Source organism: Nannobrachium achirus, assembly GCF_963921795.1.
Source record: "Nannobrachium achirus genome assembly, chromosome: 13".
Taxonomy (NCBI): Eukaryota; Metazoa; Chordata; class Actinopteri; order Myctophiformes; family Myctophidae; genus Nannobrachium; species Nannobrachium achirus.
The window spans coordinates 31,707,818-31,724,544 of NC_137833.1; the positions used below are offsets into that span (position 1 = coordinate 31,707,818).

The following is a 16,727-nucleotide window of genomic DNA, read 5'->3' on the forward strand; positions in this document are numbered from 1 at the left end:
AAGAATGTACCCGTACTGCTGTTGCTGTCACTGTTGAAGTGTCTCTGACACAAGGTTGGAGTAGAGCTGTGTGAAATCTTTTTTTACAAATCTCTGGCTGCTTTTTTGACTGGGATAACAGACCAGTCCTACAGTACATTCAGACATCCTGAGATACAGACATCTCTGGATTCTTGCGACCTTTGGATGATTGGGTTGATTGACAGCCAATGATATGCTTGGAAATGTTCCCATGCTCTTGGAGGCTGGGCGTGTAAGCGAGCCACAGCGCTCCTCAGAGCGGACACAGGTGGCTTTCGCTGGCCGGTGCTGGGAACAGACAGGTCTCTGCACGTACCGCCGGGAAACCCACCAGAACGCAAACAAAAAAGACAAAAAAAGACGATGCAACTGTTTATTTGTCACATACGCTGAATGTGAATGTGTGTGTGTGTGTGTGTGTGTGTGTGTGTGTGTGTGTGTGTGTGTGTGTGCGCGCGCGCGCACGTTTGCTGTGTCCGCTCTGCCTGCTCTGTTGGTGTAATTAAGAGATTTGATAGGGGATATTATGTTTTATATACACAAATAAAAGAGTATTGGAAAGAGTTCAGGCATTAAATTACAACCTGATATCCCAGTCACACACGACATTTGTTCTTGTTTCTCCAACATTCGTCATTGTACTATCGATGGTTTTAGCTAATGGTTAAATAAAGAGACTTTTAGATAATAACTTTATTTAGCAAAGTGGTTAATCTAAAATGATATAATTATTTTTGATGTGAAATGTTAACCTGGCAAAAAAGAAGAGAAAATTGTAGGAAAGAACAACTGTAATCAGTAAAATCAGTGAACTGTCAATAGGGCAAAGGAAAAACCTTTGCCCTGCATTTTTCACATCTGCCTTTTATAGCGGCACCAGGAGGCCGACTTATGTAAAACATATTTTTGAATACAACAAAAATCACGCAAATCAGTACACAGTATCTCTATAGTCTTGTGATCAAGACGGATCTGTCCATCCTAATTGGCTAACATTGGCTTCCAAAGTTTGCAGGATTGGTCAGTTTTGAACAAAATGCCTCAAATCATGGACGCAGCTTGCGATTTCTGTGAAGATTTGCTCGCACATTCCTACTAGGTCAAGGAACAAAATTAATGCCTGCCTTTTCACATTGGCCTGTTATAGCGCCACCAGCAGGTCAACTTTAGCAAAAAAAGAAATTTGGAACAAAATTCCTCAAATCATGCATGCAGCGTCCGATCGCTGTGAATGGCCGAAGAAGACGTGGCACACTTTCACTTTGCCCTATTATAGCACCACTACGAGGCCACAATAACATACAGTACCTGACCTGGTGGAGACCTGTGCTCGGAAGAGCACTACTTCTAGTTCTCTCCTAAATTACTTCCACTGTATGATGGCTGATGAAGCCTATCAGTAGTGAGTGAACACAAATCTTGATTAAGTCTCTTTTTCTCCCAACTTAGTCATTATGCCAATTCCTGTCACCTGCTGACCCTTATTGGTTGGTTTTGGGAATGGTAAAACCACATGCCTCTACCAATACACATGGAATGTCTTGCAGTGTTTGTGAACAACGTATCTCTTTCACCACTGGACCGATGGGTGTGAAACTTTGCGGGCACACTCCCATAGTCGGCCAAATCGGTCTCATCGTGTTGCTATAAAGCTTAAAATAAGCTAAGACGTAAATGCAAAAGCCAAACTCACCCTCTTTCGCAGGTTGTATGTGAGAAGTAAATTCCTTGAGAAGTGATTGGAGAAAGCTGTGTAGAATTCCAGCACCTTTTGCAGAGCGTCTCTTTTGATGATGTGAAGGTCGCAGTACGTCAGTGCTCGTACATTGGCACACGCCTGGGCCAGTGTGACCTCTTTCCAAAACACATCCCCAAAAACATCTCCCTTACCTGCAGAGCAAGAACAGACAACTCAGCTTTTTCGGTCCCTATTACTTTTTGCAAGTGAAGCACTTCTTCCAATCTGTTGGGGAAAATATTTCAGTCTTGTTTGAGGGAAGGATTGTGATCTGTGATAGGATCTATATTTATCTGTTCTGGCCTGTTGTCATGGTCACTGTGTTAAACAATATATATTAGAGATCTTCATGTATTAGAAGCATTTCTGTTACATGAAGAACCTACTGCGCTCAGACAAAACACCCCTCAAAATGACAAGATGATGATATAAATGCAGACATATAAATACAGTCTCTGAGTAGATCAAGGGTCAATCTGAAAACCAAACAAAGCCACCCATTCAATTATTTGATCATTTGATAGTTGGGAGCTTGTATTACAAATAATTTCACCCACTTTTATTACACCTGTAATGATTTGAAGTTGAGTTCAGTTTGGTGGTACAGAACAGCAGTTTATATCTTTTCCAGTCTTGGAAAAGACAAAGTATAAATCACATGCAGTCAGAATGTAGTCAGGTGGAAATTGGCGTGGACTATATGGGACTGGGAAGTTGTTGTGAGATTGTCCAAGGATCCCAGGGGGATTTTCTTTTTATATTTGTTATACGCCAAAACATGAAGTGGCTTGTTATGACAACACCATCAAGCCAGTTGAGCAAAGATTCTTCCATTGTCTACTGGGAGTGTGAGAGCCTACTGATCAGTCAAATCAGTATCGGAGATTAGCTGTTCAAGGACGGACAGACAAACAGACACACACACAGAGGAACAGGAGAAAAACATTGTTTCTGGTCTTCGACCAGTCGGCCTGGTGGAAGAAAATGACGTGTTTTTAGCTATGGTCTTCGTCAAGGAGTGGCAACAAAGCTGCAAATCATTAATGGTTAATGCTTATTAACAAGTTAAAAGAAAACTAGCAGAAGTGTGATTGCAAATCACATAGGAAAGATGAAACAAGAGAACTGCATGTCAAATAATAAAAGGTACAATGAAAAAAGAATGGAAAGGATTACTAAAAGCATCTGTTTTACTTTTCAATCAAGAGGCACTGTTTGGCTGAGTTGGTACAGTACGCTGTTATTAACAGGTAAATATTTTGCTTTTCAGAGCAGCATAGAGAAGGAGATACACATGGTCCTAGAACAGATGGAACTGAAAGCTCCATCTTGTGAGTCCTTGTATTTTACATTTTGTGTCTGCTCTTAAGAGTGCCATTAGGCTAATGAGAACCTGATTCATACCGTAGCAGTAACAGGTTTATCATCGGGGGCTCCATTACAGCGAACCCTCCACAGACGTCACAAGCAGCCTAAGAGAATATTGATTGTTCCAAAGACGAACCAACAGCAGGTTATTGACGTAAAGCAGTCAAGGCCACCGTATTTCATCTAGAAGTGTACCAGCCATGAATCAAATAATAAATCATGTTTTGGCTCATCAAATCGTGCTTTTTAAATGGGCACTTTCCTGAGAATGCAAGGCAGGGTCCTGCTTATACAAAGATGCATGATATTTTCATACTGTTAGACTAATAACAATTCTAACTAGAAAATATTGTTCCTTCGAAACAATTGTGGGCTCGGTTTAAGCCAAAAAAAAAAACAATGGCATAATATGGCAAGAAGCAATGAAGTGGCCAAGCCAGGAAAAAGTAGGAAAGGAAAAAAGCAGCGGAAAAAAAAGCAGGAAAAGTGGGAAAAGAACTCAAAGTAAAACTATAAGCAGTGTTAAGCAGGTCAGGTAGGTTTTTTTTGGCCTTCTGGTGGCGCTATAATAGCCCAATGTGAAAAGGGTGCCAGGTGTTCTTGGGCCTTTCACGGCAATCGGATGCTGCATGCGTGATTTGAGGCATTTTGTTCCAAAAATCTCCTATGCAAAAGTTGACCCACTGGTGGCACTATAACAGGCCAATGTGAGAAGGGTGGCATCTAGAGCCCCCTCTAGATGGTTGTTTAAAGCCCAGCCAATAGGAATATAGAGGGGGGGGGGCTTAATCAATTACAGCTCGTCCCTATTGGCCGGAAAAAGTCCAAAGTCATGTGAGCGTTTTTAAGTTTAAATCACGTTGCTAGGCAAAAGTATGCCAGAGTAATGTGGTGCCAAAGTGTCTGAGTCCCTCATTCAAAGTCAATGGGGTTTTTGGGCGTCGTCTTTTGCAAATTACGTCGCCATGGTAACGTGGATCGGAAAGAAAATTAACCTGTTCCCGGCTGAGCCGCACGTTTTTATGTATATTTTGCGGCCTTTGTGGGGGTGGCGTAAATTGTGCGGCAGTTATTACGTGCAGAAATTTGCAAGAACATTAATTACTTACTAATATTATACTTAACACATTGCCTGCCCCACGTTTTTTATTAAACTCTTCCAAAACATGTCAGGGTTTTGGAGCATTTTGACTCATTTGTAATGTAATATTTTGAAAATTTGTTTCTATGTCTATGAACAAATTGAGTATACCGATGGAAAGATTAAAATCTATACTTTATAAAAAAAAATAAACAAGAGTTTTATGTTCCATGATGATTTTTCAATGAATTTATTAGCGACTACTGCGCCTGCCCCAAATGGCCTAATTTGTTTAAAAAGGCTAGAAAAAGGCTTTTTATGAAATAACATGAATAAGTCTCTTATTGGGTTGATTTTGTTGTTTCAAGACAATAATTGGCACTGTGGCACTGTGTACTCAGTCTCAACACACACGCACACTCACACACATGCATGCGCATGCACGCGCACGCGCGACCGTCGCGAAGCACAAGGACCACCCTGAGCTCCTCCTATGACATTTCAGGCACACACACAAACACACGCACACACACACACACACACACACACCCCACATGCGCGCGCACATCCACATGCGCGAGCACGCACGCGCCCCTGTGGAACACCTGTGTTCAGTGGCGTCAGTTGACTGGTGTCTTGCACGCGTGCCCTCGTGCAGGCACGATGAAAAGTACATTTTTATGATTTCCCCTTGTAGCCAAGGTATGGCAGCTGCATACCCCTGCCATACCCAATTGACGCCCCTGCCTGTGTTATGTCACGTGATTTCTCAGCTAATGAAACACTGAGACATTTCAGCGAAAATGAAACTAATGACAGACACACACAGACACACACACACACACACACACACACACACACACACACACAGATCAGATGTGTAACTTTCGATGCAGAGGAACATTTGCTGGATCAACGCACGCGCAACTTTTTTATTTACCCCTTTTTGAGAGATCTTCAGCGGGGTGCATTCTTTCTTGTCCAGACAGAGGCTAGATGACCATTACACAACACAGGGACAACACCGGTGTTTCGCGTTGGATCATTGAGTTTACTAACTGTAAACTCAGCCACATGCATTATAGCTTTACGAGCCACTACAGCAGATGACTGCACTTTGGGAGGAGGTTACAGTGTATAAGGTAGGGTTTTCATCGTGTCGTATCGTGTCGTGTGTGCAGGGGTGTCGCACCAAAATCTGGGCCCTGGCTACAAGGATTCACTGCGGGACCCCCATGATTGTTCTTCATAGGGGGGATTTAAAAAATAGCAGATGTACAAGCTCGCAGAGTGCCGCGCTGTGAGCTTGTAGATCTGCTATTTTTCAATAGCTAAAGTATAAAATAATTATGTCCCCTCCACCTTGGGCCCTAGTGTAGGGTTTCCACTCGCACTCCCCCCTTGTGACACCCCTGTGTGAGTGCGCGTCTGGTTGAGTTTTCTACACATTCACTCCTCCTCTCCCACTATAAATACAGAGTGTCTTCACCTAAATACACTCAAATCTAAACGAATTCTACTGTCATCTCTAGGCTATCAATCAACTATCTAAACTCTAACTCTAACTATAAATATCCTATATTCAAATCTCAACCGAGCCTCCCAACCGATCTTTTTTTTTTTCTTTTTTCTCCTCAGCTGGCTAGCTGGCTAGCCTGGCTTGTCGCGTTTCAAAAAGCTGCAGACTTTTCTCCCTCTCTCTCTGTTGTATTTGGATTGCCTGATAACATGTATTTCAATGCAGTTTTTTGACCTTTTTTCTTCATTCACGTGAATGACCTGGTTCCCTTTGATGTTGCCCTACTGTATTAAGTCACAGGCAGCACGAGAGCACCATCAATTGTAAAACAATGAAAAGACTATAGAACGTTTATAAACGGGCTGGGCGGTAAATAGCTGGGCAAAATAGAACGTTTATAAACGGGCTGGGCGGCAGATGTGTTAATGGCGGATTATAATAAGTGTTTTGCCGTTGCATGGCAGGCAAACTTAATGAGGATAACATACGTGTGCTCGCTTTTAGCGAGCCCACAATTATTTGTGAGTTAGGGTTGCCAACCATCCCTTGAAATAAGGAATCATTCCTTATTTGGAAACTAAAAGACCGTTATTGAACTGATAAGGGAAATGGACACACTTTGTCCCTTGTTTTTTGGGAATCAATCAATGACACACATCTTACAAGTTCAAACAGTTCATACAGTATATAATACGGGTTTTAACCATGTCTTGACTTAAACCCTAGACTTAGTAAACTGGACCTGTTGTTGCCTGTGAGTTGTCTCTGTACTTGTACTTGGACAGATTATTTCTCTCTACACCAAATCTCTTTGCCAAAAATGTTGGGCTAATGTTCCCCCCAGAATATGATGCTGGGGTTCAAGTAGTTAATATAATTATATAGGCATCCAAAAAAAAAGGGGGGGGGGGGATGCAAATAAGAGGTGTCCCTTATTTCAATTTAAGGTAGTAATCCTACTTCTGTTTTGCATCTGCTTGTTTTAACAGCTACTTCCCACTTAATGTTGCACTTATGTATGTATGTTTGAATTGGTCAGTTAAGTATGAAACTATCTCGGGCTCGGCACACAGAGCCAGACAATTATTTTATCAGAATAATGAGTAACATAAAGGATTAACACACTTTGAAAAGAAGAGATTGTGTACTGAACGCATGGCATGTCTGGGACTTCTTGTCAAAATGTTGATAGAAAAATGTGCCTGACTGTCTGTTCAAAGATAAAGACTTACACTTCCGGGGTGACACATAATCATCCATGATTTCCAACATGCATATTAACATCCCAATTCTGTCTCTTGAAAGGAGACAATGCAAAAGTCTCCTCGATAAAACTAGATTGAAAAATCTTTAACTCACCTAAAATGGCCACCACCTCATCATCCTGAATAACCTCCAGTGATCCTGATACCACGAAACAAAGGCTGTCCACACTTTCGCCCGCATGGTAGATCAGGTCACCAGGAGCACAGTGGATTGTCTGGAACTCCATGGCTAATGCTCTGAGGCACCCATCACTCGCTAACCGGAAAGCTGGATGCTCTTTAAAAACCTTCCGGTTGAGATGAACACAAATATCCGCTCTCATATCCTTGGGACATATCTGCAACACCTGGAGGCGGGGAAAAGCGTTCGGAATTGGTGGGTTGATGGGTTCATGCTCTAACTCAGGCGTCTTCAACGTTTTCAGGCCAAGGACCCCTTAGTCGAGACTAGAGACCCACAACCTGTTCATAGATTCCATATAGTTTCATTGTTTGACAGCACAATCATCAGTGCATTTTGGATTCGTGTCAATTTGTGTTTTCGGATATTTAACCACTTGAACTGTCAATAATTAATACACTTGACCTTTCACTCTGTACTTAGTCTGCTCTTTTTCCCCCTTTACACCAAAGCTCTTTGCCGAAAATAGCTGATCTACAGGTTCACAACGCCTCACAGCGCGAGGTATTATGAGCTTGTAGATCTGCTATTTTTGGCTATATGGACACAACGGTTCAAGTGGTTAATATAAAAAAGTAGAAGAAAAAAAAACTTTGTATCACTCAAAGATTTGGAGGACCACCTGTAGTAACTCTGAGGACCCCCTGGGGGTCCCGGACCCCCTGTTGAAGACCCATGGTCTACAACAAGATGCTAGAGTAGTGATGACAAGAGATGTTGTAGCATCAGTTTGTTTAAAAATCAATTCCATAACACCACCAGTCCAGAACACCCTGCCCAACTCTATTAAATAAGTATTAAACTTGGGTTTATTTATTGACTTGCAGTGTGAAAGGTTTGTTCATGGTATGCAGAATCTTACAAGTAGCCTACTTTCTCTCTGAAACAGCACAATCCAATATTTGTTAATTGATTCCTGCCAATATTGCCAGGGACCTACATTTTTCTTGTTTTGTGAGCAATCAACTTTGACAACATAGATAGAGTAACTTGTTTTCTGCCTTCTAAGTCTGAGAGACTAGACCACAAAATATCAAGCTAAGGGATTGAATATAGGCTACAAAGTAGTCCTTGTGTAACTCTAAATGTGTAAAAAATTAAGTTCAAATGCCAGTAGCAGTTCTCTTGTTTTTCGAACAGCATGTTGTTCAAATAATCCACCTGCACAGCTTGCTGTCTGTTAATAGGGCAAGGGCATTACTTTAAACCTTTTGAGGGTGAATATCATGCAGAGACTGGAGCCAGTTGATAAAAATGAATTCTGTATTCAAAATGTATTCAATTTGGTGTGTAAAACACTCATGGCATGTCACTGTGTGTGGAAGGTGACCCAACAAGAGACTACGTAATTAAAATTAAGTTCTACACAAGATCTGTGAGAAATAGAACATCAGGCTTCAGTGACTGCTACTTTGTATATTTGCCACATTGTTTACTTATTCATTACCAACCTGGCAAGGTAAAACAAGCGTGGAGGCATGTCCTTATGCGCCAGTAAGTGATATGGTAAATATATGCTGTGAAAACAAAGTGATCATGAGGGACAGTAGATGAATGAATGCATGGCTTACAGATTCAGATACCTTTTCAGTATCTATACCCCGCGACATCGACCATGTGGATGCAATGTAGTCCATGACCCTCTCGCTCAAACCCTTGGGGACCTGGTAGAGCTTCAGGAAGTCTCGGACGCTGTTCAGCATCTCATGGTAGCGGTTGGTGTTGGCGTACATCTGCTGGAAGATGGTCGTCACATTACCGAAGATTGTGGCATAAAGAAGGGCTGGGGAAAGACGGAGCGGAAAAGGGAGTCCTTGAGCTGAGGAACTTTAAAGGGCTGGTAAAGCTGCATGGAATGATTAGTGTTTTCCCAGAGGAAGAAGTGCTGTCTATTGAGAGTTGAGCATTGTAATACGTGATACTGTAGCATATGAGACAGAATGTTATTAGAGGAAGCCAGCTTGCATGGGCGAAACGTTGTTTTGGTTTAATGAAATTAAGCATGGGAGAGGCATTCCATTCTTGTTAGAAGTCATCTCTCTCCATAGACAATGGACATCAATACTGTAGGCCAGGGGTCAGGAACCTTTTTGAAATGAAGTGCCATGTTTTTATTTTCTAGATAATCCATGTGCCAGGTCAATGTAAATTTTAATGACACCCCATCAAAATTCTGACATATTTTCATTTTCATAACATTGTTATAACGCTCATTAGACTCAGAGCAGTAACCCACCTACCCCCCCCGGCTCCCACCCCAGTCAAAGTTCTGAATTTTAATTAATGTCAAATTATTTGTTGGAAGTAATTTGCTGCATATCAGGCGACTAAATTGAAATGACCACGTTTAAAACAATATTTGATTTAAAAAAAATCCTCTCTCACACTTCTGTCAGTGTGATCAAGTGATCACCCTCCCCTGTGCCAATGTTGCCTACCCCTACGGCCAACGTAATGTCACATGCACATATATTTGCACTTGCTATGCGACAGACACGCACGCACGCACGCACGCACGCACGCACGCACGCACGCACACACACACACACACACACACACACACACACACACACACACACACACACACACACACACACACACACACACACACACACAGCATTCAATTTATTTAATGACCAACCAGTCGGCAGGTGTGTGCGTGCGCGCGCGTTCAAAATCTCCCTTTGCCATGCAGCTACACCCAACCAAATAATTGTACTGTACATACAGTATACAGTATGAGCTGGACTGGAATCTTGCAACAGCTGGGGTGTGTTTGGATCAAAGGCCTCAGATTCTGCCGTGTGCAGTGTAGTGTTCTCTTGGCGATGAGCACCTAATTAGCCCTGCTAGAAGGTTTTGAGAGGAAACATGCCAACTGCACATTTCAATTGTCCAGAGATAATGACGGCAACCTGTGTGTTTGCATGCACGGGTGTGTATAAGCACATGTTGTTTGTGCGTGTTGTTTGTTTACAACACACGCATATGAAACTGTACTGGGAATAATGCAGATAATTGCTATAAACTGCTCAAGGCCAGTGAGAGCCATGACTGGAATCCTTTCATCACCTCAACTTATAGGCACACTACAGTACAGTGTTACTGCTCAGTGAAACACAACTGTTTCGTGCCTATACTGCACGTTAGCTAGAATCAAAGATTAAACTGACAATGTAAGGATAAAGGAGTGATTTGACAATTGATTTTTCGCCCTTTTTTGGGTGGGGGGGTTGGAGGGGCTTTTAACTTAACGAGTTGTCAGAACGGTAGGTACCATCCAAAAGCTGCTTTTGATAGAAAGTCAGTTGTGAGAAACTAAGGCCCCAGGCCGTCAGTTGCCATGGCAACAGAACATATGTATACCCCCACCCCCCCCGCACCCCCCCGATCCCTCGTCACACTATGATCTGCTGCTGCCAACACCGATCCACTGGTGATGGTAAAAATAGAACACTATCAGCACATCCATATTTCATAGAGAATTGCCGTGGACTAAAAGCGGGAGATTGCATCTCTGAACAAGTCTGCGTGGGTGGGTGGTGTGATTTTCCAGATATTTTTGGTTTTCTACGAGAATTTTTGGCTCTGGCGCTGAAAAAAAGCTCTCTGAGAGTTTGACGGTGCCCTGGAGCCTATGTTGATAATCTGAAAGCGTAAAGCTGCAGGAGGGGGCCGTCACGGATCTCATCAGAGGGATGGAGGTAGTGACTGGGAAGCCAGGGGCGTCACAAGGGGGGGTGGATGGGGGGGGGGGGACTGAGTTACTAGGGCCCAAGGAGGAGGGAGGAGCCTTATTTATATTATACTTTAGCTATTGAAAAATAGCAGATATACAAGCTCTGTGCCGTGCTGCGAGCTTGTATATCTGATATTTTTGAAAAGTCGTGAAAACGTGTGCAAATCTTTGAATATAATGTGTTTTTTAAGCGAACATTTGTAACAAATATTTTTGCTTCTGGGGGGTCCCTGGAACATCGTATTTTGAGATGGGGGCCCGTGGCCAAATGCATATCATTTTGGGGGTCCTTCACATTTTTATTTTCAAAAAACCTTAGAAGGATTTGAAATATTCAAAGACTTGCACCGCGCGGCACTTGGAGCTTGTATGTCTGCTATTTTTCAATAGTTAAAGCATAAAATCAGAGTGAATCCTTGTACCCGGAGCCCAGAATTTGGTGCGACACCCCTGAGTGGAAGCTACTTGTTCAGCAGAGCGTGCCGTGCAGGTGAAGAGTTATTGCGGTGGGATTGCAGGGAACGCTGGGATACATTGATTCTGTGGCGCTGGTTATTGCTTGGAGTTGCTACTCTCTCTCAATAGCACTCTGCGTGCACTCACAGAAATAATGGCAGTGCACTGGATTATTCACTACACACAAATGCTACAGACACCTTATACATTTTTAATCTGAAGGTGCAGACTTACTGTACAAACCTGGCTAGCTCTCCTTTTCTTTCACGTTTTAGATGTTTTTGGTCAGTGAGGGGGCTCTCATGACAAAATCAGAATGCGATTTCTTAAAAGAGCTGTGTGATTCAGACATCTAACCTTTATAGCTCTTCTTTTTTTAGAAGAGCTATAAAGTATAGTGTGGTTCTGTGAACATTTCTGTATACTTGGTGTTCCACACCAAGCCCTGTAACTACGGTATATTGCTCACCACGATAAACACAATATATTTATAGAATACTAAAGACCTGATGTCAAACCCACTTCCCCTGGGTCTTGAATATTTTTCCCATTCAAAATCCCATGGAAAATAATGAAAAGTAAATGAAAAGTCCAGCAATTCTGTCAGGTAGGTGGCACTGTATCATGTATGAGGGGATGGCGTATATCCGAGAGTGTGCTATTCCTACCGGATCTGAGGAGAGGTGGGGGAGGAGCTTGTGCACGGACACGCTGTGATTGGCCAGTAGCCAAACACTCTCGCCCAAACATTATTTACTATTCTGTCACTATCGGGACGCAACTCGAATGGCACTCAAGTGACCTTTACAACGTTCGGCACGGCAACTCGCTCACTTTAGCTCGCTCGGTGGTGCCTCGCGTGGATCAAGGTCGCTTGACACGGCGCACCTCGGTCATGGTCAATAACTATACTTTATCAGCCAAACTGTGAGAGAGGCACTTCGGTCCCATCCTCTTTTACAGTACACTTTAAGACATAATAAGACAGAATAAAGCCATAATAAGAAATAATGTGTTGGTAAAAAGAGCTAATATATTTTATTAGACAGAAACAAAGACAGAATAGTAGAAAGAGCAAATACATTCTCTAGCACCGTCACCTGCCGCGGAACTGCATCGGCAGACACTGCCGCACGACCGCTAGTTCGACCACCGCGGCAGTTACCAGCGATGCCGGTGCCAGATAATGTATTCGCTTTCTGCTATTCAGTCTCAGCCACCACCGCACGGATAGGCAGTTTACCGCTACGGGACCTGCCGGTCCGTGCGGCGGCCGCCGGTCCTACTGGCGGGACTGCTGGTCCTATCGCCGGCGATGCAGTGCGACTGCTGGTCGAACTAGCGGTCGTGCGGCAGTGTCTGCCGCTGCAGTTCCGCGGCAGGTGGCGGTGCCCAGGGGCGCTGGAACTCCCAAATCCCAAGGGGAGCTGAGCCTGGAGGAGTTCAGGTGGCAAGGTGACCATGTGATTAGGTCACCATGTGATAATCAAACACCTTTTTTCAACATATTTTATTCCCCAAAGTCAAATACATTATTGTTTTAATATAGCTCTGTGTGTGTGTATATATAGGCTTATTTCCCCAAAAAAAAGAAAAAAAAGGGGAGCTGCAGCTCCCTCAGCACCCCACTTCCAGCGCCCCTGACGGTGCCAGAGAATGTATTCGCTCTTTCTACTATTCTGTCTTTGTTTCTGTCTAATAAAATATATTAGCTCTAATTACCAACACATTATTTCTTATTATGGCTTTATTCTGTCTTATTATGTCTTATTATGTCTTAAAGTGTACTGTAAAAGAGGATGGGACCGGCACTTCTGTTTTGGGCGTGGCCTCTGCTCAGATCCGGTAGGAAAAACATACTGGCGTATATACCTCAGGTCAGGAGCGAAGGTAATTATTATTAATCGTGACTCTGGTCATGCATCGAGCTCCCACCCGTTGTGGTTTGGTTTTCTTTGTTAAACGTGATCAGTAAGATAGCTGCCCCTTGAGGATCATATCATTTATTTAAGATCATATGATCAGTAATTATGGCCAAATCACATTGTGTAGGTTCATAAACTTTGATGAAGGGATAGATTATTTAATTATTTAAGTCTAAGTTGGCGGCAGTTTTGTCTTTCATAGTCCCATGCGACTAACGCCCAAACATATGACACACAGGTAAACCCTCTCCCCAGTTCATGCACTCATTGTACATTCTTAAGGGCCCTGACAAACTGAGACGATGGCGACAATCATCCCCGCTTTGCATTGGTAAATGTTGTACTCAAGGAGCACAACTTCTGTGTTCCAGACAGTGGTGTAAAGTAAGTAAGTACACGTATCTAAGTACTGTACTTAAGAACACTTTTGAGTTATTTGTACATTACTTGAGTATTTCCAATGTCCAATACTTTTACTTCTACTCCACTGCATATCAGATCCAAATACATGTTTTGAAAACTTTATCTTCTAGTTAATTTGCAGATATAAATTATAATATTATAAAACATACATAAACTACTTTAGCCCTATTTTATACCTAGTGATTCGATGCGTTGTGAGCTTGTAGATCGGCTATTTTCAAACATTTTGTACTTTTACTTTTGGTACTTTAAGTACATTTTGATGCCAATACTTTCGTACTTTTACAAGTATTGATAATTTTACTTAAGTAAAACATTTGAATACTTTTTCCACCACTGGTTCCAGATTGTGCTGTTCTGCACTTCGAGATGGCAGCAGTCTGTACACTGTCCTGATGTGATGTTTTATCTTTTGATTGTATCCCATGTTTAGTTTTTTCTCTGTAACGTCTTATTATTTTTTCCCAGTTTGTTACTACCTGATATTTTGTGTTCAGTCATTTTAATTTTCTCTCTTGAGTTGCAATATTTTCCATTTGAGTCATCGTGTCATATCTTGCAGATCCAAGCTCCAAAGACCAAAGCAGAGATGACAATGGCTGTTTCTCAATACCAAGAACACAAAGAGCCACAATGCACGTCAATAATCCATCTGAGTGCCCTCTTTTCATCTGTTTGTGGCTTGCCTTGGTGCTCACTTCTGTTTCTATGTATGATTGTGAACACAATCACTTTCCCATTCATATTTGATAGCCCATCTGACGCTATTTGATCTGTCTTTTATTTGCACAAGAGACTGTAGATTTTGTTACAGAGTAGATACTCGTAGATATTTGTCTCGATGTCTGATAGAGAGACAGACAGACAGACAGACAGACAGACAGACAGACAGACAGACAGACAGACAGACAGACAGACAGACATATTTTGTGTAAATTAGGTCATGGAAACAAAGAATGCTGGTCAGGCTTTTGTTTAATAGGGCCTACATTTCTTCAATAATTGATTGAACTTAAAGTTATACTATGTAACTTTTTTTATAAAACAAATCTTAAAGTTGTCCTAACTATTAAATCGCTAAAGTTTTAGAACACCCACTCCGTTAATTTCAGCCCCTAAAGCCTTCTGTAAATATGTTTTCTATGATACTGGCCGGGGTCCGGTTTTCGCAGCAAAAATACGTCATCTGCATCATCTGTATACGTTGTGTATACGTTGGCCAATCACATCGCGGATCATACACACATGATACACTACCGGCCAATCACAGCGTGTCTTGCCGTCTCTTCAGGAAGTAGACTCCTTCAGCAACAGTGTTTACGATGGTGAAGGATTCTTGCCTCTTACTCCCAAAATCCTGGTCAGAAAATTACGTTCTACCCCTCTACGGATTCGTATCGGTCGCGGTGGTTTGCGGCCCCGCTCCATGCCCCGCTCCGGTGGTCCGCGGCGACACCGGGCGAAAAACTGCCAAAAAAAGCAATACCGCTACTGACCACTAGTTTAGCAACTTACACAGTATAGCTTTAAGTTCACATTTGTCAGATTGAGGAACACATTTCCATTTAGCTGTTTTATTTCAGAGCTACTAAAAACAAATGACTGAAATATAGAGGGGAAACATATCCTGCAGGCCTGGGAAAGGTGGGTTTAAGCTTGATGCAACATTGGCCAGATGCAATTGTAATGTTGGGCTACTACAAGGCAGAGGACATTGGTCTCCAGGAGGCTAATTTATAAAACTGCTGGGATTCACCCCAGTGTGAACAGGATATCCTATCATAAATGCTGACATAGAACGTCTGTATGAATAGCTAAGCTTAATGAATTGATTTTTTTTGTTTTGTTTAATGATGTTGATCTCACAAGTACCATTCTATGTGCTAACAGAGAGAGAATGCGCCCTGTTGGTTAGTGTCCACCCTATCTGTGATTAAAAATGCGTTAAATGGTTTAACATCTCTATACTTTATTATCCCACAGCCGGGGATGTGCAGGCATTACATATTTTACTGGGTAAGTTCATTCAAATCAAATGACCTATAAGTCATTGGACATACAGTTTAACTGAGCATGTGATTATTAAGTCAAGTTGGAAAGTTGCCATGCTTTTATCATTGCTCTGGAATGTAATCATTTGGTCTGGTTTTGTGATGTTTTACTAGTGGACTACAGTAGATATTTAATTAATAACCCATTCCTACACTGCTGCCTCCATACATCTGTATTATTTTGTGATGCCTAGAAGACAGAAAGAGAGACTTGCTACTTGTCTACTGATAATATGATACTACTCACAAACAGCGCACACTGATGGCACACACACAAACACAATGTACACTACCAGAAATGCAAGGATATGACACATTGTTTGAGGGTTTTTCTGAAAGACCTGTCGTAACAGTCGTAACTAATCATTTTAAAAGAGGCTCAGGTAGGGGCTAAGTTGCCTTGCCTTGCCTAGCAGAGTCTGTTGCCTTCAATCGAATTCAAGCGACAAACATTTAAAAAGAAATACTGTACATTGTCACAGCTATTGCCTATTGCTGCCCTGATCATCTGTGCTGTTTCACGTGTCCAGCAGATGTCATCAGAGAAGTCAAACTGTCCATTGATTCTTTAATTGCCATCCTAGTATATACTTTATGTCCCTTAATTTCTGTTCTTCAGTTTGTTTGTCATTTTGTCTGATGCACAGACCAAGTTTCACTCCGTCCTAACCCACTAAGTGTGTGTGTGTGTGTGTGTGTGTGTGTGTGTGTGTGTGTGTGTGTGTGTGTGTGTGTGTGTGCGTGCGTGCGTGCGTGCGTGCGTGCGACGTGCGTGCGTGCTGCGTGCGTGCATGCATGTCACTAAATCAAATGTTAAGAAGAATGAGATTTGGGGGAGAGGGAGGGAGTGGTATGCTGGAGTGTATGCATGCACACTATGAGATTGATTGTCATTGTAAGTTAAACATTTATCAATAAACACATTGTTCAAAACTGAACAATAAATAGCAGAGGACACTT

General features: G+C 42.2%; 1 protein-coding gene across 1 annotated transcript in view; it reads right to left on the reverse strand.

Annotated features, from left to right (window-relative positions):
* The window catches only part of kcnh1a (potassium voltage-gated channel, subfamily H (eag-related), member 1a), a gene marked incomplete at both ends in the record, with an annotated part of 60,106 nt that overhangs the window by 4,207 nt on the left and 39,172 nt on the right, over window positions 1-16,727 (reverse strand). The window contains 3 exons of the mRNA XM_080740678.1: window positions 1,715-1,911; window positions 7,087-7,339; window positions 8,757-8,956. Of these exons, the coding sequence (XP_080596804.1) occupies window positions 1,715-1,911; window positions 7,087-7,339; window positions 8,757-8,956 (650 nt within the window). The remainder of the gene's footprint in view (window positions 1-1,714; window positions 1,912-7,086; window positions 7,340-8,756; window positions 8,957-16,727) is intronic.